The sequence below is a fragment of the Bos indicus genome, chromosome 19 (genome assembly GCF_029378745.1).
Source record: "Bos indicus isolate NIAB-ARS_2022 breed Sahiwal x Tharparkar chromosome 19, NIAB-ARS_B.indTharparkar_mat_pri_1.0, whole genome shotgun sequence".
In the NCBI taxonomy this organism is placed as follows: Eukaryota; Metazoa; Chordata; class Mammalia; order Artiodactyla; family Bovidae; genus Bos; species Bos indicus.
The window spans coordinates 37,890,504-37,912,590 of record NC_091778.1 but is presented as its reverse complement, the minus strand read 5'-3'; the positions used below and the strand labels follow the sequence as shown (position 1 = coordinate 37,912,590).

The 22,087-nt window shown below is 54.0% G+C and overlaps 1 protein-coding gene across 2 annotated transcripts; it reads left to right on the top strand.

Annotated features, from left to right (window-relative positions):
* Positions 1 to 1,244: 1,244 nt before the first annotated feature.
* On the top strand, positions 1,245 to 7,469 carry DLX4 (distal-less homeobox 4). Of its 2 annotated transcripts, none has more exons than XM_019982648.2 (3): positions 1,245 to 2,310; positions 5,679 to 5,875; positions 6,914 to 7,469. In XM_019982648.2, the coding sequence occupies exons 1-3, from the start codon at positions 2,046 to 2,048 to the stop codon at positions 7,139 to 7,141; spliced, it is 690 nt and encodes a 229-aa protein (XP_019838207.1). In that variant the 5' UTR covers positions 1,245 to 2,045; the 3' UTR covers positions 7,142 to 7,469. The 2 variants fall into 2 exon arrangements, with proteins under 2 accessions (XP_019838207.1, XP_019838206.1); XM_019982647.2 differs by having other exon boundaries at positions 6,280 to 7,469.
* Positions 7,470 to 22,087: the final 14,618 nt, after the last annotated feature.

Sequence of the window (22,087 nt, the reverse complement as noted above, 5' to 3'; positions counted from 1 at the left end):
AGCTCCTTCTCCTGATACTCCAAGATTTCAGGTGAGAAAATCCAGAGCCAGGTGTCAGAGGAGTGTTTTCTTGGCAAAATTCATCTCTCTACTTTGCAACGGCGCATCAGCTTGAAACTGACTTGCTCTTCCTTCCCTCAGGACAACTGACTGCATATTTTTTCCAATTTTTTTGTCTATCCTGGCCACCCCTGTTTTGCCTGCCTTCTCTTCCTCTTCTAAGCCTCCCTCTTCTTCCAATTGTTGTCCTCTCCTACCCCCCAATTCTAAGACCGCTGCCTTCACTCTGTACCCTGATAAAGAGAGCACACGTATGTGTACAAACATGAATTGTTTGCACACTCAAATGACAGAGGCTTTGTATATGAGTATGCTGGGGAATCTGAGGACCGACAGGCTTGGTGTGTGTGTGTGTAACTGTCTCACCCCTAACACGAAGCAGCTTAGATGTGTGTGGACTGGTGTGTCTCATAGGATGGGTACAAGTATATATAAATATTTATATGCTTGGGTTTTCTTTAGAGTGTGAACCGTCAATTAAATTTGTATAGTTGTGGGTCTGTGTGAGAGACAACCACAGTGCTTTTATTTAGGGTTTTGCTATTCATTTTTGCGTGTGTAGATGTGTACACATCACAGCATATACTCTGTATTTGCAGATCCATAAATGAACCTCTGTTCGTGGAGGGATGCTAATGTGAACATCCGTGTAAGACACGGGTGTGCTGGTATACGCTAGTGTATCTGTTGTATTTGAATAGAGTCCCTGTGAAGTTGTATACTTGTGGCCACACAGACACCAGCCCAGAAAGGTCTTGGATACTATTTAGGGGCAGGCCCTGCACACAGGCTGGAACGATGAGGCCACGAACCCGGCTTGCCGTATTCCCAGCACCCAGCAGGGATTTCCCTCCGAGGAGCAGCCATCAAACTGGACTCGCGTCCCACTCCCAGATTTTGTCCAGCTTCGTGCGAGGCTGAAGCCTCACGCGGCGCCAGGAAAGGCGGGGCGCCGCACTGGCTGAAGCCCAGACGGCAGATCCCTCACTGGGCCTCGGGGGCCTGCAGGAGCGGCGCTGTCGCAACCGAACCCGGGCCCCTGCCGGAAGCGGAAGGGAGGACGGGGCGGGGTGCGGGGGGTGCGGTGGCGGTGAGACGCAATCGCGGCGGTCGCGGCGTGCCTGGCCCAGGGCGCCCCGCGGGGGCGTGCGCGCTGCGCGCGTGCTGGGCCGGCTGGGCGCTGGGCGGCACCTCCTCCGACCCGGCGTCTGTTTACCAACATACTGCCGGCGCTCGGCAGCCACGCATTCCGACGCGCTGAATAAGCTGCGGGACTGGCGGGCTTGGTCCTAGCGGCAGGGTCATAACCGCCGCACAGATCCCCCAGAGCCAGAGAGCTCGACCGCAGGTTCCTTTCGCCCCCGCAGCCACAGCGCCTCCGCTAAGGCACTGCTCCCCTCGGCCCTTGGGCATTGCCGCCCTGTCGACTTCCTTGCCTTTGTGCCGTTATGACCAGACTGCCCCAATCGTCCTGCAACCCCAGCACCTCTCTGCAGCGGATCCCGAGATAGCCGGGCATGGAGAGTTCGCACCGCTCGCCTCCCATCTCCTGGTTCTGAATTTCCCTACCCCGGGCTGCCCCGGGGGCGGGGGTGGGAGCGTGGCGGGGAGGTGGGGGGAAGGCCCCGGCTGCAGGCCTCCGTGAGGTCACCGCGTGTGGTAGCCAATCCGCTGCGTTTAAGTGGGCGGGGACCCCGTCGGGTCCCGGGAACCGAACCCTAGAGCCAGCCGAGTGGGGGCCCCATGGATTTAGGGGGGAGGGGAAAAGTCATGGGGGACACCCTCCCCCCGAACCCCTTTCCCAGGCGCCGGCTCTCCGTTGATGAGGCTCAGAGAGACACTTTCCCCGGGATAAGTGTGGGGAAAGCTGGTTGAGGGGCTCATCCGGCCCCAACGCCTGAGGCTCGGAAAAAAAAGAGTTGGCTGAGGGAGCGGACTCCTTGCCTGGCCATGGCCTAGGCCCTCGGGCCCCGGCCCCGGCCGCAATGACCTCTTTGCCCTGTCCCCTCCCTGGCCCGGACGCCTCCAAAGCCGTCTTCCCGGACATCGCCCCCGTGCCATCGGTAGTGGCTGCCTACCAGCTTGGCCTGTCCCCCGCAACCGCAGCCGCCCCCGATTTGCCCTATTCTGGGCCGTATGGCCACCTTCTGCCCTATCCCTACACCGGGCCGGCCATCCCCGGAGACTCCTACCTGCCCTGCCAGCTATCCACGGCGCCGTCTCAGCCGGCTCATCAAGAGCGGGAGACAGGTAAGTCCCGCCACGGCGGCTCTGCCCACCTCTGGGGTCCTGCTCCAGTGAGCCCCCAAACTTCGCCCTCGCCTGGTTGGGCGCAGCTGGCGGGATTCAGACCTCACTCAGATTCCAAGGGATCTGGGGGTGGGGGGAGGGCGAAGGGATGGGGCGGGAGACAGGGAGGAGGGGCGGGGGCGAGCTGATCTAGGTCTCTTTTCAAGACCGACCTGGTTTCGATTTGCAGTGTGTGAAGCCGGGTGGCTGGGCTCCCTACCCCACCCCCTGGGGCAGCAGGGTTGTGTACCTACTTGTGTAACGGAAAACTGAAACAATCCAGATGTGGGTGTAGGTGCTTAGCCTCTCCCCTAGGATTCTCTCCATCCTGCACTCCTCCTCTCTTCAATGTCGCCCCTCTCTCAGTTCTTGTTTCAGAAAGCAGTGGTCAAGCCAAAGCCTGATAACTAGAAATCAGGTCCCCGCTGGAAGGCAGTAGAAGTGGGGGCATATACTGGGGCCCTTCCCCTTCTCCGCAGACTGTTGCCTGAATGTGTCAGACAGAGACCAAACACTGACCTGGTAGAGTCAGGGGCTAAGACCCTACTACCCATCATTCTAAGAATGTAGCCACAGGCGGGTCAGGCAGACTCTGGTAGTAATTCTCAGCCTTCCAGCCAAAGAACTGGCCATTCCTGTTATCTACACCCCTTGCCTTTGGGGTAGGTCAAGCCCCAGTTCCATTGCCTGGAGCAATTTTGTGCTCACTGGGTGGCCTCAAGCTAGGGAACTGGCCTGTCTTCCTGGTCCTAGCCTTGCACAGGGCTGTACGCATGCAACACAACACATACATCCTTCTGTACTGGCTTGTGTTTAGAGCTTAGTTCCCCTGAACTCCCTACCCCCACCAAATTGCCCCCACAACTGTCTTTGGCACAGTTTCCTCCAAGGAGGCACACTCACTTGGTGACTTAGCTGGAGTCAGCCCAGGACCAAGATGTCTCCCTCCCTTTCCTTGTTGCTCTGCTGAAACACATGACCTCATAAACATCAGAGCCAGGAATGACCCTGGAGATTCAGGAGCTCAACCTTCTTGATGTACAGATGAGCAAACTGAGGTCGAAAGAAAGTGTGAATGAATCAAGGACACAGCCTGTTTTTCAGGCTTGGCCCTTGCAAATTGGCTTTCATGCATGAAGCCAGAAAACAGGATTTTAGGGAACTTCCTCAAAGCCCCTCCAAAGTTAACTGCCTTCTGTTCCAAAACTGGAGCTGCTGCTTTTCTGCTGCTGGGTCTGTGGTTGGAGGAGGAGCAGCTGGGGGAGGGGGGGGGGTAGTGCGGGGAGGGGGCGTTCTACCAATGATCTGGTTTCTAAAAAACTGAATCCTCTGGTCTCTTCTCTTCAGTATATGCTAATATGGTACATTTGTGTGTGCCTGTGTGTCTGTTTAGTGGGATAGGAATAAGATAACCCTGTCCTTAAGAGAAATCTTGGAATTGCGGTTGGTATTTTCAGTCCTGTCTTCCCTTCCCTTTTCTTGGTTTAAGGACTAAAGAGTGGAGAGTTCCTTTTCTTTACAAAATTTCCCCGGATCCAACGAAAACCTCACTGAACCTGAGGGATTTGGCTCACTCTAGATTAAATGATTGGGGTGTGAGAGAGGACTTGCGAGGGTCTTCCTTTTGCCCCCAGTTTGTTCACCCCTGCCTCAGGGAGAGGTTTGGCTCTAAGTGAGCTGTCTGCCACCGCCCCGATGAGCAGGCGGGTGCTGCGCTGCCTCGAGGGAGGCCCTCGCTCTCCCGAATTGCGACCTGGGCAGATTCGTCCTGACTTGCTGCAACTGGTGTGGAGAAAGCAGCGGTGGGGAAAGAAACTGGGAGTGGGGTCTGCTGGGAGAGTTAGGGTGAGGAGGGCGTTGAGAGTTTCGCAGCTGAAGAAGGCTTCCTGCTGTCTCTGCCTCAGAGTTCGAACTGTTCAGTTTTTGCAGCCCAAGAGGCGCGGGTGGTCGCTCCGTGGCCGGCCCGGGGCGGCGAGCAGCGGGGTTGAAGCAGGGGAGGCCCGACAGGCGCGGGCGGGAGCGGAAACCCAACGGTTTTTCTGGGAACTGGCTGAAGCGGGGGTCCAGGGGGTGGATCTGAGAAGCCCGTAGCGCCGGAGACCACGGGTGAGGGATGCGGGGGAGGTGAAGGCACGGGGTCACCGCGGCCGGACGAGGGCAGGGGACCTGAAGTGTGGGTGGGGTGAGCCCTAAAGGAGGAAGAATGTCGGGGGCGAGGCGGTGGGAGACGCGGTCGGACCCCCTCTGCGTCTAGGCACCCGGGGCCCAGGGCTCGGTCCGCTGAGCTCGGCGGCGGGCAACGAACCCTAAGCCCGTGGACATTTCGGCCGCTCCGTCCATCCCGGCCCTGCCCTTTGCACGAACGGTCTCGATGTCCCGATAGGGTGGCGCAGGGTGGGACGCTCGAATCAGAAGAGGGGAACCCCTTGCTCTCCCCATCCCAGGGCAGAGCTGTGACTCGACCGAGGTTCCTCCAGGGGCTGAACGGGAAAGCAGAAGGTGGCCGCATCTCCCGCGGCGGCACCGCAGCGCTATCCCGAAGCCGCCCCGAGGGCCTGCGCTCTCCGAACCTCGGTCACCTTGCGTGCCAATCGGGAACCCCTCTGTGAGTGCAGCCGGGCGGAGGAGGGGGCGGTCTTGCACCAACCGACTTCTAGAGCCCCTGAAAGCCTACTCTTTCAGCCAGCAGGCCTTGGGGGAGGGAAGAGATGTCAGTTTTCCTGGAGGGCGTGCCTCAGGAGAAGGAGGCCCTCACAATACGGGAGGTGATGGCAAAGCCTGGGGCACTTTCCATACTCTGATGCTGGGAGGACTGCGCATCCTGGCGTTCAAGGCCCACTCTTGTCTGGCCCCTCCGACCGCCCGTCTTCCGGCAGCGGGGAGGCTGCCACGCAGACACTGACTCTGGCCTCTGAACAGTGCGTCTGAGTTCTCTCCGCCCGGAATGCCCTTCCCTCGTCCTCTCCAGCCTCGCCCCAGCCCTCTGCCCCGCCCCGCCCCTAGCTGGCGCCACCACGCGCGGCTGAACTCTGCCCTCCCGCCGCGGGGCGCCGCCTCTACCCTCGCTCCGGCCCTTGGCGCAGTTCTCTTAGGGTCGTAGGACCGTTGAGAGTAGGAGCTGCCTGAGGGCAAGAGCTGCGGCTAGTCCCACCCGGCACGCAGTGGACGTGGGGTTTGAAAGGAGGGTGAGCGCAAGGTAGAGCAGGGCCGAGCCCCGTGCCTGAGCTTTTGCTAATTCGTGGCCAGAATGTGAACGAGATGCAGATGAGCAGTGAGACGGCGCATCCGCCTCTCTATCCGTGCACACACAGTTTCGTCCCGCCCCCCAGACTCGGAGAAACCGCCGCTGTCCCCGGAGCCCCCGGAGCGGCGCCCACAGGCCTCGACCAAGAAGCTCCGGAAGCCGAGGACCATCTACTCGAGTCTGCAGCTGCAGCACCTGAACCAGCGTTTCCAGCACACGCAGTACCTGGCGCTGCCCGAGAGGGCCCAGCTGGCTGCGCAGCTCGGCCTCACCCAGACGCAGGTGGGGCCAGTCCCATCCTCCACCAGCCTTCCCCTAGTGTGTTCCCTGGGAACTCACCCTCAGGTGTGAATGACTGATGAGTCCCCAGCCTTATTTTCACAGTTATCTTAGCTGGCCTGGAGTAGACTAGGGGAGTGTGTTAAAAAGGGTGGGGGGTAGGAGGGGATGGGGGACGGAAAAGGGGTGGGTGGGGTGATTCAGGGCATATAAGAGGGTACTCAGACTGGGAGAACTGGATACTAACTCAGAGGCCAGAATTCAGGCCCTTCAGGGGCTTATGGAGGCCTGGAGCCAATGTTCTCAACATCTGCTCTTCTCCCAGGACAAGTGAGTCCCTCTTGCTGGACCGCTTTCCCTTGGTCACTCCTCCTGATCTTCCATTGTTTCCCCTTTTCTCCCCATAGGTAAAGATCTGGTTTCAGAACAAACGCTCCAAGTATAAGAAGCTCCTGAAGCAGAACTCTGGGGGACAGGAAGGGGACTTCCCTGGGAGGTCCCCCTCCCTGTCTCCCTGTTCTCCACCTCTTCCAGCCCTCTGGGATCTACCCAAGGCAGGGGCCCTGCCCACTGGTGGCTATGGCAACAGCTTTGGAGCTTGGTATCAGCATCACTCCCCAGATGTCCTAGCTCCACCTCAGATGATGTGAGTCTGAGGAGGAGCAGGTCAGGCCCCAGCCTCCTACAGAGCCCAGGCAGGACCCAGCCCACCTGCACCCTCTCTGGGCTGGGAGGAAACCAGATGGGTGTTCTCAGGAGGATGAGGAGCTAGAGGAGGAAAAGGATGGGGTGATGAGTCTTTTCCTCCTTGCCTCATAACCCAAGTAGCCTTAGCCTTTGCCCCACCCCCACCCAGGACTGGACACTTTCCCTCCAGTCAGAGGCTCTGGAAAAAAACTTATTGGCTGGAGTTCAGACTTCCCACGACCCCTAGTCTTGTCACCCCTTCTTGAAATGACTGCAGTCCCACCACAGTCTGGGATTCAACCAGCAACAAACACTAAGTGTTTTTTCTCTTTGTGTGCCCTGGGCCTTACCCAGCCCATTGATGTGGACAGAAGCGGACAAGTCTTCAAGTTGACCACCACTGAGACACACCCACTGATTTTTCTAGATTTTTTTTACCTGCATAACTTATACATCTATTTACCATCCTGTGAAGAAGATGGGATACCAAAAATGTGGACTTTTGTGGACCTATGGGTAATTTTTGCTCCTTTCCTAAGAAAGCCCCTCTTTCCCCCGTATCTTCTCACTTTGAGTAGATAATGGATCCAATTATCCATCAAGTTCAACAAGTATTTATTAAGAGTCTGATTCCCATCCGGAATACCTAAACAAATCCACAGGCATACACTCTCTGGAACTCAGTAGGGTAAAACTTTGTGGAGAATAGGGACAAACAGACTCTTCGATGTTTAAGTAGAGATGTCCCAAACAGATGGGGTGAACCTAGCAATTCAGTTCCGCATAGCCGTCTCAGTGCAAAGGAACTGCTCATATTTATATCCAATCTGAGTAGCAGCGCTCCCCCTGCAAGCTCTCAGCATCCCCCATGTGATGAACATCCAGAAATTAAAGTTTGTACAGAAACCCAGGCCTTGGCTGAGGTCTGTTCTTGTTCTGACTTCTGGAGCTGATTGCTCAGCTTTCTCTTCTCTCCCAGCTGGCTCTTGCAGCACCGAACTAGAGGCACTGAGCCCTCTACCTCTACCTGGCTATCTGGTTCTAGCTCTGGAATGTTCTAATAATGTCCACATTTTCAGACACACCAGTGTGAAACCAGAAGATGCTAATACTGGGAATGATCAAAGTCTGAGTGATCATTATAGCAGATGCTCTCCTGGCCTAGTTCTGGAGGGAACCGGATACATCTCTGTGTCCACGTTGAGTCCAGGGAGAGTCCCTGCTCACCTTGGGAGAGGACACACTCACTGAGGCAGTCCAGTCCTCCCCTGGGAGAAGTGTCTCTTGGGGGTGGAAAGGCCCAAACTCACCTAGTGGAAAGGGGAGCAGGAGGGAGAGAAGAAGGAAAACCCTGGAAGGAACTGGACTTCTCCATCTATACATGTAAAGAGCCCCTGTTCTGTGTTAGGTCTTAGGTATATCAAGGTGACTGAGGCAGTCCCTGTGGGATAACAGGGAGCTAGAGAATGACCAGCCACTTGTGTGGTAAGTACCAGGCTAGGGAAGTACAGGGGACAGTGAGTGCATAGTACAAACTCGCTCTCCCTCTCTCTCTCTCTCTCTCTCTCTCTCTCTCTCTCTCTGGGATTGAGGACAAGGGATGGCAAATAATTCAGGGAATCCAGTCCAGCCTGGCCCGAGACCTTGGAGGAGGGACCTCCAATGCCAGGCTAGAAGCTCCCAAGTCAGACTTCCCTCTTACTACCTAAACCTTTTCCCTAGCAAGCTGGAAAGCCCACCCAGGCACTTCACGCCAACCCAGACTGGATAGAGACAAGCCCAAGTTGGAGTATTATGTAGGGGAGGCAGTGGGAGCCCCCCACCTCAGGAGGCCTGCAGTCAATCCCTCCGAGGCCCTGAGGGGCCACCCCCTTCTCTCCAAAACACACATGGAGTGATCTTCTGGGGGTGGCAGATGACACATGGTGGACCAAAGCCAAGGTCCAGGAGCAGGGAGGAATGAGGATGCCAGGAGAAGAGACACCTGCTCCCTCCCCACTGACACCTTCTCCTGCCCCTGGCCACCAACCCCCATTTCCACTGGCTTTCAGCGGCCCCAGCCCCAGGTTCCTCCTCTGGGTCTTCACTGAGGCCACAGGTCCTTAGGGCAGCTGTTCCCTCCCACATTGCTGCACTCTTCTTTCCACAGACCTGAGATAAGATCTACCGCCCCATCTCGGAAAGCCTCCAAAGGCGAGATTAATTGGACAGCCCAACACGAGTCGCATCATTAAAACAACAGCCTAAGTTGTAAAGTCAAGTAGCAGGAGTATAATTACTCTTCCAGCCAGAGGCCAGCTGAGCTGACAGCGCCCCCCTCCCTTTCCAGCCAAAACAGGAATCCTTGTCCACTTGGGAGCTGGTCCAGTTTCCCTGGGCTCCTAACAGCTGATGGGAGTGGACGCCAGTAGGAGAGGCACCCCCTTCTCTTCCCACAAACCACTGGAGCTGCAGGAAGGGAGCCTGGGGGTCCTTTCTGTGCAGACACCTCTCTGGGAAAATATGGGTCATTAAGGGAGCGGGATACTATAGAATGGTTAAGAACTGGAGTTTTGGCCTCCAAAGAGTCCTGCTCTGCTGTGTGACTTTTGGAAAGTTGCTTAACCTCTCTTTCAGCCTCCTTTTCCTTCCCCCAAGATGGGAACTTTAATAGGACCTGCTTCCCAGTGTGGTTGTGATGTTGAAAAGAGATAGTGCTTGTAACATGTTTGACATGGTGCCTGGAACATAGTAAGCACTCATTAATAATAAATGGTGTTTATAGCAGCTGTATGTATTGAAGAGGAGGGGTCACAGTGAGGCTGAGTTCATACTGCCACTGCCATCCATTCAGAGCAGGCAGGAGAAAGGGGGCTGAAGACTAGAGAATTCCACACATCCTGGATCAGCACCTCTGAGAGCCAGACACAGGCAAGGTCTTAAATGCAGAAGCACCAGCAGCTGTGCCTAGAGCTCACTCGCTCAGTTGCATGGGTCTCAGCCACAAGAAATCTGACTTGGGGCTGTTCTTCCCTCTCCCCCAAGGCTATTTTAAGACATGTTCCCCATCTCTCCCCCAACAAAATGAGATTCAATTAATTCAATTAAAGCAATTTTGGGAGCAGCTCCTGAAGGCTTGCAATGTGAGATAATTACAAGTAATTTGCTGCTGTGAAGAGAAAAAGGGCACACGGGGTCTGGGGGGAAAGGAGTTAGCCCCCTCCCCACCAAGCGCACACAGATCTAGAGGGATTCCACACTGCCATCTGAACTGCCCTCCCATTGGCCAAATTACTTGCAGGTGGGAAGAGGGAGCTTGTGTCGGTGGGAGGGGGCTGGGAAGACAGAGTGACAGATTGCTCCTCCCCCACCCTGAGATCTGCCCAGCAAGATGGGGGTGGGGAGCTGGTTGTTCCCCCGACAAAAAGTCTGCATATCCCTAGCAGCTGATTACTCAGCTCCAAACCTCACTTGGGTTTGGATGCCTGAACTTGCCTTTGGGATTGTATCCAGAGTCAATGGAATGTTATCCGGGTAGCTGAGGCTTGTGTAGATGAGGCCTTAGAGATCAAGGACTTCCCCAGAATGTATAAGGGATGTCGGTAGAGAGGGGAAAGGACAGAGAGGACAAAACTTACTTCTTGCTTCCAAGCAGGTAACGATACACCCCTCTTTCTCCTCCCCTGATCTGATAATCAGCTTTTTAGCTCTGCCTGGCGTCCAACCTCAGCTTTTGCCATTGTCTCCTCTCAGCTTTCTGTCCTTGGGGCCACTGAAGCTTATTCCTTCAGAAAAGCATCTCACAGGTGTTTCCCACCCTTAATTTTGACCTGGGATAACCCTTTCCTTGCCAGGACTCATTTGGCCTGGGGGAAGGTGATGGTGCCAAGAGGGGGCTGGCGAGGAAGGTGGGGGAAGGCAGTGACCAAGACCAATGTGTGGGGGTGGGCTTCAGGCCTCTGCAAAAACTCCTCTAACCGCCCCCCCCCACCGACTTCGCCTGGGAACCTCTGTTCCAAGAGATGAGTAATGTTTTCACAATTAGGATGGTAAAGAAAAATTCACTGACCCCAAAGTATTGCTTTTTCATATCTTCCCCTCTCTCCCATCTGTCTCCTGGCTTCTCCCAGGTCAAGGATGGGTGAAGAGGAGGGGCCCTTCAGTTCTAGTCTCCCCTCTCCAGTGCTTTTCCCCCGCCCCTTCTCCGAATAGCATTGCTGTTGGATCTGGGGCAGCCAGGGAGAAATTCTGGCAGCAAGTCCCTGGGCGACTGCTGTCTCTCCCCTTCCAAGATGAAGAAAGTTACAGACAGAAAAGTGGCCGCCTCTTCATGCCTCCCCTTCCCCCTTTCCTGGCCAGCTCAGATTGCTTAAAGCAAGGAATTAAAGTTTCTTCTACCCTAAACCTCAAAGTACAAAAGCTCCAGACAAATACACAGAAACAGACAGATGTAAGGACCCAGGCACGGGGCCATCTTAAGTACACACACTGCCACACAACAGAGTGCACGCACAGATAGGTGGACACATCGGTGCACATGGAGTGGGCAGAACCGCACACGAGACACACGTGAGCCTTCCATGGTTGTACGCGGACATATTTGGAGAAGTACACTCCAGGTTACATACTCATAGAGAAAAGTGTGACACAGAGGGATGAACCAAGAAGGAAATGCCCAGGGACTTAAACATATGCGGAAACAGACTGCAACATCCCCAGAAATACACAGACTAGATTCCCTGTGTGTGAGCTTCTCCCATTCCCATCCCCTTTTCCTGGTTGTTGATCTATTTTCTGGGAATATTTCCCTGGTAAGCAGTTGGTGAGGGAGACTGAATGGCTGAATGGCCACAGAATCTGGTAATTTGATTATGAATTTATTTGCTTTGTTCCGTGAAGCCTTGCCTGCTTCCCTTCCCGAGCTCTAGCAAGAGCTCCCGTCCCAGCCATTCCTGGCACATCCGGTGGCTCTGAGAGGTAGCCACAGATTCCAGCCCTGGCACAGGAACCCAAAGGCTGTCCTCCCAGATGGCTCCACTGAGCCTTCTGTGCCCTGGCCCTGACGGCAACTCAAGGAGGAGGGGTTGCAGGGGTCACGGGGTGGTGAGGAAAGCACTGCTCGGTTTCTGCTTGCTGTATAACCTTGGGCAAGTTACACACCCCCTCTGAAGCTTAGATAATTTCCCTTCCTAAATCTCTGTGTGTCTGTGTGTAAGGGGTTGATGTGTGTCTACCAGCACTTTCCACTCCAGTCTGGGGCACTGCAGCGCAGCCTGTGTCTTCTGTCAGACTGGAAGCTCTTAGAATACAGGGCCTCGCTTTTCCCACGAGACTGGATGCCTTTTCAACCCCAACAGCTTGACGTCTCATCTCTAAGGTCCTCAGCCCCACTGGCAGCCCGGGGGATGTGTCTGCCAGCCCAGGAAGGGAAAGGAGTTGGCCTCAAGCTCCTCCAAACATCAAGGTTTCTGGAGGACAGACACTCTCACAGAGCCAGGCCTTCAGCCTCTCTGGCCCCAAAATGGAGAGATTACTTCATTTCCACTTTCTGTGGAATATATGTGGAATATATTCCTCTGAGGTTCATCTGAACCGTGCCCTTTCAAGAGTTCAGATGAGTTTTGGGTCAGATCTTTGGCGGGCCTGAGGACTTCCACTCTGGCCTTTAGTCCCCCATCCTCTCACCCTCCCTACTTCAAGCTGATGAATAACAGACAGGCCAAATCGTGAGGCCAGGAGCATGACATCTAGATAATCCCACTCCGATCACGAGGCTCCTTGGGGGGACCCTGCTCTGCAATCCCCTCGGGCCTGGCAGCCCGTCCCTGTGATCATGTTCTCTGGCCTGTTTAACCTGACATGTCAGGACCTGTGCTCCTTCCTCAGACTGGAGGTTGCCAGAGAGCAGGGCACCGGCTCCCCTCTCCGACTGAGGGGCTTCCCCTTCAGGGCTTCCTTTCTCTGCTGGACGCCCCCTTTCCCCAGGCCTGGTGCTCCCGCTCTCTTTGGGATGGCAGGCCAGGTCTAAGTATGGATAGGGCCATGAGACCCTTGTCCGGGTCCTACCCCTCCCACTGCCCACCAGGTCTGCCACAGAGCCACCAGACCACTCCTTCAGATTGGCCCCAGGAGCTGCTTTCTCTGCCCCTGCAAGCTGGGGCCTGCTGCAGACTCCTCCTCCCAGCCCTGAAGCCACTGGGAATTCTTTGCTCCAACAGATCCTGGGGGAAACCAGACTGCGGGAGGCTGCTGACATGCCTCTGCTGGGCTCCTGTCACATTCCCCAAGCCCACGGGATCAGCTGGACCCACTGATGGAGGCTGCTCCCACCTCTGGTGACGTCCTCCTCTCCCCTCTCCCTCCTCTCTCCCAAAGCCTGAATCTGCCCTGGGACTCATCCCTGCTTTCAACTCCCTCCCACTCCCAGCCCCTTGGCAGCCCCATCTAAACAATATGAACTATTTCCCCTGGCCCCTTGGAAAATAAAATGTGTTTCCTCGTCCAGAGGGACTTCATGGAGTCCCTGGAATGCAGACACTCAGCTGAGAGGCTCTGGGCAAGTCACTTTACCTCCTGGATCTTTATTTCCTCACCTGTGCAGTGGGGATAATGATCGGAATGATATCTCAGAAGGTCATGGAGACAGAGCCCACCCTAAATGTGCTGTGAAATACACCAGGTATGCCAGCATGTACTGTGACCCATTCCTTTGCCTCAGTTCTCCTCTGATCTACCAACTTACCACATAATGAAGAGTATAGTCATCCCCAGGAACACAAAAAAATAAAGAGCCAGATGCCCAAGTTCAAATCCAACTCTATGACCATAGGCAAGTTCCTTTTTCCTTCTTTTTTTTAATTGAGGTAACATTGGTTTATATCATTGTGTAATTTGGGCATGTTTCCTAACCTCTCTGTACCTCGCCTTTCTCATCTGGAAAATGAAGAGAATGGTTAATAGCCTGTGCTTCTTAGGGTGATGAGAACTAAATGAGTTAAAACACAATAGCCTCTAAATACAATCGGGATTCAGCAAGGATTAGTTGTATTATCTCTGACTGCCAAGCAAGAAAAACCTTTTCTGTCTCTGTCCCTGAGGGATCTTGTCCACTTATCCCTGTTCCTCTGCTGGTCTCCACCTGTGAGCAGAACCTCAGACCAACTGTCTTCCCCAAACACTCCCATGGCGAGAGTGGTGGGCTGACCAAGCTGCTTTATGTGGAGGGGACGGAGTTGTGCAGGACACTGGCTAAACGGTAAGGACTTCTTTCCTTTTTATTTGGAGGATAATTGCCTTACAATGTTGTGTTGGTTTCTGCCGTACAACAATACAAATCAGTCATATATGTGTGTGTGTGTATATATATCCCCTCCCTCTTGAGCCTCCCCCGACCCCTGCCATCCCACCTCTCTAGGTCATCACAGAGGGCCAGGCTGGGCTCCTTATGTTATACAGCAGCTTCTCACTAACTCTTTTACACATGGTAGGGTATATATGACAATGCTACTCTCTCAGTTCGTCCCACCCTCTCCTTCCCCCACTGTATCCCCAAGTTTGTGCTCTATGTCTGTCTCTATTCCTTGCAAATAGTTTCATCAGTACCATTTTTCTGGATTCCATATATATGCATTAACATATGTTATTTTTCTCTTTCTGACTTGCTTCGTTCTCTATAACAGGCTCTAGGCTTATCCACCTCAATTCAACTGACCCACATTTATTCCTTTTTATGGCCAAATAATAGTCCATTGTATATATGTGCCACAACTTCTTTATCCATTCATCTGTTAGTGGACATCTAGGTTGTTTCCATGTCCCGGCTATTGTAAAGAGTGCTGAACATTGGAGTACATGTGTCTTTTTGAATTATGGTTTTCTCAGCATAATCCTAGTAGTGGGATTTCTGGGTCATAGGGTAGTTCGTTTATTCCTAGTTTTTAAAGGGCTCTCCATACTGTTCTCCATAGTGGCTATATCAATTTACATTCCCACCAACAGTGCAAGAGGATTCCCTTTCCTCCACACCCTCTCCAGCATTTACTGTTTGGAAGGGGTGAGGACTTCCAACTGTGTTTCCAGGACAGCCTTCTGAGTACCCTAGATGGGAAGGTATCCGAAAGTGAGATCATCCAGAACCTGCCTGGGCCAGAGTTCATGCAGAGGCAGCTGAGGTTCCTGACTTCTTCATTTGTGAATGATTGCCTCTACTGAAACCCAAGAATCCCTCCTGCTAGACAAAAAAGCAGAGAAAAAAAAGAGATTTCTTTTACTGATGTGCATGTGTGCCAAGTCGCTTCAGTCGTGTCCAACTGTTTGCAACACCATGGACTCCTGGTAGCCCGCCAGGCTCCTCTGTCCATGGGATTCTCCAAGCAGGAATATTGGAGTGGGTTGCCATGCCCTTCTCCAGGAGATCTTCTCAACCCAGGGATCGAACCCGGGTTTCCTGTGTCTCCTGCATTGCAGGCAGATTCTTTACCACTGAGCCACTGGGGAAGCCCTCTGCCCTCCTTTACTGATATCTGATTGTATAGCTAGAAAACAAGAGACCTTCAGTTCAGTTCAGTTCAGTCGCTCAGTCATGTCTGACTCTTTGCGACCCCATGAATCGCAGCACGCCAGGCCTCCCTGTCCATCACCAAAGAGACCTTAGGGGGAAAATATTCCAGAAGTAGGGAAATTTTGGTATAGTGGCTGGATATAAGATAAATATAGGATGCTGTTCTCTAGTCTTGCAATAAATATGGAAATATATTCCTGTTATATTGGATATAGATAGATGTATATAGATGTGAAGAAGCAGCTCTTTAGCTGATTAGTAACTAAAAGATACAGGCATACCTCTGAGATATTTTGGTTTGGTTCTAGTCCACCACAATAAAAATGGATATTGCAATAAAATGAGTCACACAAATTTTTTGGTTTCCCAGTGCATAGAAAAGTTATGTTTACACTGTACTAGAGTTGTTCACACTCTACTGTAGTCTATTAAGTGTACAATAGCATTATGTCTAAAAAAATGCACATACCTTAATTAAAAAATAATACTGTTGGAAAAATTGTGCTAATAGACTTGCTCAATCTGAGGTTGCTATGAATCTTCAATTTGTAAAAAAAAAAAAAAAAAAGAAAAATTGCAGGATCTGTGAAGTGTAATAAAGTGAAGTACAACAAAACAAGGTGTGCCTGTATTAAACTCCACCCTCTTCCCTTCTGTTGGGAAGGCCCAGCACATGGCTCTGTCCTGGGTGGCTGTCCTTCCATTCCATCTGAAGTATGGCAGACTTAGGTTGGAATCAAGAAAGGACTTTCCGAGTAGAGGGAGGAATTGTATATATGAGAACTCCCCTCGTTAGGCAAAAGGGTAAACTTTGGGCCCATTGAGGGCACCTAGAACTCCCAAGTCAACTGAGGAGTGTCCTAACTGCACACCACTGGTCTCATCTAGAACTGGCAGTATCGTTTGTTGAGCTCCATCCGTGTGCCAAGCTTTGTGTTAAGTGTTATTTAGTTTCCTCAGGAACCCTGAAAATTACATATGCTTAGCTCCATTTCTATACATGAGGAAAATTAACCTCAGAGAGGGCAAATGACTTAGCTGAAGATACATAGTAAATGTCAAAGTCAGGGTTAGCGCTCAGAAATGTGCATACGTGTGCCTGGGTGTTTGCACATGTGTCCTACTCTATGAAACACTGGTATCTCTAAGGACACAGAGCTGATCTGGGAACAAGGGGGAAAGCTAAGCCTGGCATCCTCCCTACCTTCTCCCCATTTCAATTTTAGAGGCCATGGGATGGTGAAAGGGCCACAGGCCAGGGATTCAGGAGGCTGAACTCTGAAACACATTCACTGGAGGCCTTTAGGGGAAACTGTTGAACCTCTTGAGTCTGTTTTCTCACCTGGGAAGTGGGATAATGATGGCACTGCCTTTGCCAGGCAGCTGAGAAGATTAAATGAGACTGTGCCCGTGACAGCTTCTGGCACAAGCCTTGTGCACAGTAGGTGCTTCATTAGCCTCTTCACTGCCTGATCTTGGGAGGATCCAAGTCTGCATTTGAGAGACTTCCTTCCTTACCAGCCAAACTCCTGCTTCTTGTGGCTTCTTGCTCTCCTCAGCTTCCCCTTACCCTCTCTTAGCTGAAGGCACGTCACCACTCTCCCCTACCCAGCACCACTGGTGATTCCTGAACTAAGGGCAGGCCTGACTGCTCCCAGGGGCAGGTGTGGGACAATGCCATAAGTGTTGCAGGATGTGGCCAGATGCCCTCAGTGTGCAGGGAAGGGCACAATGCTGCTGCCGCCAGTTTGCCAGGTATAAGCTGAACTGCCTGGGTTGGGGGGCACCCCCTCCCCCGCCCCAGCCAGTCCTCCAGGGTGTGAATTTCGGGACCCTGCTCACTCAGCGGACACTGCCAGTCCTGCTCACACTTGCTCCAGGAGACAGCCCAGGCATTTGGGCCTTGAGGCCCCTCCCCACTCAGCCCCCTCCCCAGCTTCGCCTCCTGCCAGGGCGTCTATCCTAGCCACCCTGGATCCCTACATCACTCCTTCTCTCAGACAGCCCACCTTGGGGCTCAACAGACCAATCCCAAAGTCTCTCCTTTGCCAGGAGGTCTCCTAAATTCACTACCCCTCCTTTGCTATGTGACTTTGGGCAAGACACACAGCCTCTCAGGAGACACTTCCCGATGGGCGAGTAGATGCAATGATGACCCCTGAGGCTGCAGCTACTCTTGGCTCCTGCATTGCTCGCCAAGCAGCTAGTGATTGGGTGCTGGGTGTTCCTCTCATTGTCTGGTTGGCCCTCAACAGCTGAGAGCGGGAGGTGGTTATCATTCCCCCCTCAGCCCCACAATCCCTCATCTAATGGGAGTGGGAGGGATTGTATGAGGGATCCCAAGAGAAGGCTTCACATATTCACCTGGACAGTTGGTGTCCACTGAAATCCTGCTCTCCAGCCAGCACGACGAGCACATAGTGAACATACACAACCCCTGTCCTCATGCTTTATATCCCAGTCCAAAGCTCTACCCCCAGGGACCTTGGTATGAAAGACATCCCCCGCCCCCTGCTTCGCAGCTCAGCAACCCTCCCCAGGGTGAACAAAAATTCTCCATGTCATCCCTGCCCAGTGCTCTGAGCTGGGGACAAGACAGTAAAGGTGAGACCCAGGCTCTGCCTCCACAGAGCGAGGACTGGGGGCCTGGAAAGAGAAGAGTCATCCAGTTAGCAGTGACTAGCCGGCTGAGTGACAAAGGAGAAAGACGCGGGCTGGGGACCTGGGCTGAAGGTCTGGGAAGGTTTCCCTGAAGACTGACTCAAGGGCTTCTGGGGCAGAGGGTCTGGGCCCCTGCAAAGAGCTGGAGGCTGGCCTTCCTGACACCCCCAGCCTTCTCTGCCAGCCCCCCATCTGCTCCCTTTGCCCCAAGCCCCACCAAGGCCCCCATCAGCACTGTCCTCCTGCCCCTCTTCCCTGGGGCTCAGGAAACTCATCTCCAAGCACTTTTTGGCTTCTAAACCTTCCAGTCTCAGGCTGCTGGGTGGTTGGTAAACAGCTTATTAAGGTGATTAACGCTGCAATTAAAGCTGGAAAAACAGAGGCCAGGGTGCTGGCTGAAGGCTCTCCCTTCTCCTCGCCCCTTCATTCTCCCCCAGCCCTCCTCTGCCATCCCCTCCGGGCATGGTTGATGCAATTCAGCCTGACTTAGCCAACCAGAACCCTCACCTAGGTGGGGAGGCTGCACATCAAATGTCCGGTCTCGGTGCCTGGAATCCCCTTTCCCGCAGAGGTGGGAGGCTCCGCTGGCCTGGGGAGTAGGTGGTAGTGATGGTGTGTTGCTGAGGCAGGTGGTGTGTGGAGGCTGAATTGGGGTGAAGTCTCTAAGACCCCCTAGTATCCAGGACCCCTTAAAGGGAGGGGCCTCAGAGACAGGGGTTGAGATCATCCTTCTTATCCATTTCCGCAAGTGAGAAGGGCAGGAGCCCTCTCCTCCCAGTAGAGGGGCAGGGGTTTTCTTTCTCCAGGCTCTCAGAGTTAGGGTGGCTCCCAGCATGTCTGAGGGGCTGGCAACTGCCAGATCCTGACCCTTCCCTGAGATTGGCATCCAGGGGAGTATTTAAGAACTCTCTGGGTCCATGCCATCCCTCCCTTTAGCATATATATATATATATATATATATATATATATATATATATATACTATATACTAAGTCGCTTCAGTCGTGTCCGACTCTGTGCAACCCCATAGATGGCAGCCCACCAGGCTCTCCTGTCCCTGGGATTCTCCAGGCAAGAGCACTGGAGTGGGTTGCCATTGCCTTTCAAGAAGCCTTCAAGGCTCCCCCACAAGCCTCCTTCCCTTGTGCCCGGTGAGTCCTGGGAGGGGAGCTATTCTGCAGGTGGGATCTCCAGGGAGTATGTTCCCAGACCCCCATCTCTGCCTCTCATGCTGCCATCCTTTTTTCAAGGCACAATTCAAATGCTGCCCCCACCACGAAGCCTTTCCACGTTTCCTTCCCACCCACCACCAGCTGCCCTGCCCCTTTCCTCTGACAACCCACCCAACCCCCTTGGCTGTGTCAGGTTTGCCCAGCCAGGGGCCTCTCCAGGGTAGTCCCTGCTTCTGACCCTGGAGCTCCTCACCCAGAACTGTGCCTCCTTGCCCAGGCCTCAGTCATCTGTGGCACCAGTGCCTAGAACAGTGCGAGAAATAGAGCAGGTGTTCAGAAAACACTGGGTTGACTCACTCCTTTTTGGAGTGCACCTAGAGATGGGCAGATCAACAAGATGGCAAGTGCAGCCAGGGGCCTGGGTCTGAATCAGTGGCATCGAGGGTGGGACGGGGCAGGAGTCAAGGTGGGCAGTAAGCCCCATCATCCTGTCACCATCGTCAACAGCAACTTTGATATACTGAGCAGTACTTGGTATGTGCTGTGTACCTTGTGAAACATTTTATACACACTATCCATTTAGTCCTCTCAACAACTACCTGCTAGGCAGGTAGCATTAGTCCTATGCTATAGGTACTAGGCTTAGAAAGGCTAAAGGATTTGCTTGAGATCAGACAGTCAGTAGTGGAGTCAGGATTCACCCCAGGTCAGCTGACTCCAGCGTGCACATTCCTGACTCTAGCATCAAGCTTTTCCAAGGATCAGCCCTGAGGAGGAAGGCCAGCCCCTCCCCCCACACTCCTCCCAGGGAAGAACCCAGGAAGGAAGGCTGGAGGGCTGGGGTAGGCAGAGCTGCTCAGCTCTCTGACACCCTACCCTGGGCATTTTAGTGAAGTGTGCTGCAGAAAAGCCTACAAAGAGCACCCATTCTCCAGACAGACCAGCATTCAAATCCCAGCATTGCCACGTATTAGTTATGTATCTCTGGGTTGGGAAGATCTCTTGGAGTAGAAATGGCAACCCACTCCAGTATTCCTGCCTGGAAGATCCCATGGGCAGAGGAGCCTGGTGGGCTCGAGTTCGTGGGGTTGCAAAGCATTGGACACGACTGAGCAACTGAACATGCATGTAATTATGTAACATTGATGGAGATTGTATCTCTCAGATGAGCCTGTTTCCCCATCTGAAAAATGGGCACTATACCACCCACCTTCCAGGCTGTTTTGAGGATCACATGTAACGTGCTTGGCACAGAATATGGGTTTAACAAATCCAGCCCTTACTAAGGTTTGGAGAACAGTGACCCTCGGGGCAGACTGGGGTTCCCTCGCCCCCCTCTTCTTCTCTGAAGGTTGTCACGAGGCAATGGGTGTAGTCAAGAAGCACCTGGCAGAAGATGGGCTCAGCCGCCCCACCCGGGCACTCTGCCAGGTCCCCCACCTAAGCACCTGTCCCCGTGCCCCCCCACGCCCCACCCTAGGCTGGTGAAGAGGGTGACCTGCTTGGCCTGGAGGTGAGGAGAGGAAGAAGGGGAGGTCAGGGGTGGGGCTGACCCTGAGGGAGGTCACCCGGGCAGTTAATCCAGCCTGACAGAGCAGGGATGAGCAGGGAGGAATTAGGAGCTTACAACATCCTTTCATCCCGAAGCAGCCCGCCAGCCAGCCTGCCCGCCCAGCCTCCCTCCTTCCTTCCTCTCTCTTTCTGCCCTTTTTTTCCCTCTCCCTCCCTTTGCTGGCAGCCCAGCCCTAATAAAATGCAGTGTCTCCAGCAAGTCTGCCCGGCTGCCGCCTCGCTGCTCCTGCCTGCACGCAGCCCTCAACCCAAACTGCTCAGCTCAGCCCCGCCTGGCAGCTGCCACTTAACCCTTGCCAGCCCGGCTGGCGTCCGTGGGCTGGAGGCCCTCCTCCCTTCCGCCAGCCTCAGGCAAGGGGGAGGGGAGGCCTATTTTCTGAGAGGCAGAAGGGTAAGGTGGAGGCTGGAGGTCCCCAGGTTCTGGAGTCCTGCTGTTCCACAGGGCCCTTCTGTTCTGCTTCCTCATCCTTATTCTGCTTTGTGGCTCACAGTCGCCCCAGAGGCCCGAATGGGTGGGGATTGTTGTTCCCATTCAACAGGTGAGAAGCTGAGATTCCGACAGGGAGTTTCCAGGCTGAGCTGGGTCACCCTGGCTGCTGGATGGTGTTGCTGAGTCTCCAGTCTAGACTTTTTCCAGTATAGGGAGCTGTCTCTGCTGTGTGTGTGTGCACCTGTGTATCCCTTGGAGTGTTATTGTTCGTATATTTGTGTGATGCTAATGTGTCTCAGGTGTGCATTCAGTATCTGGCCTCAGAGGACAACATGAGTCCATGTATGTGTGATGGTAGAGAGATGTGAGTCTCGGTACATGTGTGAGAGGTGGCTTCACAGCGTGTGCATGAATCCCATCTGTATCTCCCATCTGGGCCAAGATGTTTGCTCACGCACACTTCCGTTCCTGCTGCGACCTCCAGCTCTCTGTCTCCAGAGTCTTGGAGTTGGGCAGCTGGAAGAGGAGGGGGCGAGACTGCTGGCCTAGGCCGTCAGTGAGTCAGGGCCCAAGCACTCCCTGAGAAGGTCAGTATGGAACCCCCCTTGTCTGTTTCCATGGCCCAGCCTGGATCTCAATGGCCTGGGGTCCCTGCCAGCTGTGGGAGCAGTGGTGTTATCCCTGCCTAAGGCCTCGCCCTCACCTCCAACTGAAAGGGACAGACAGGAGGGTGAGTGGTAAGGAAATGCCTGGGCATGGAGGCAGGGGGTTTACACATGTGTGCAGCATGTCTGTGTGTGAGCCCAGGATCAAAGAGCAGCCCTGAGGTGACCCAGCAGCGGCAGGCAGCGGTGGGGGGCTGCTAAATCACGCCGACAAGGGACGCCAAGCAGAGTGGAGTCAGGGAGGCCAAGGGCTGGGAGCCTCCATTCCCCAGACCGTGGGCCAGCCGTGTGGTCAGAAGCATCTGTTTCCCCCAGCCAAGCCCAACTCAGCTCTTGAGCTCAGAGCCCCAGCAGTAGGTCCCCAGGGCTCTAAATCCCTTAGGAGCCCCTGCTCAGAGGTCCTTCCCCACCAAACAACTTCCCTGACTCCCAGCCCTCCCCTGAGAGCTGCCTGCCTCTAGCCTCCAGTTCAAAGAGCTCAGTGGTTATT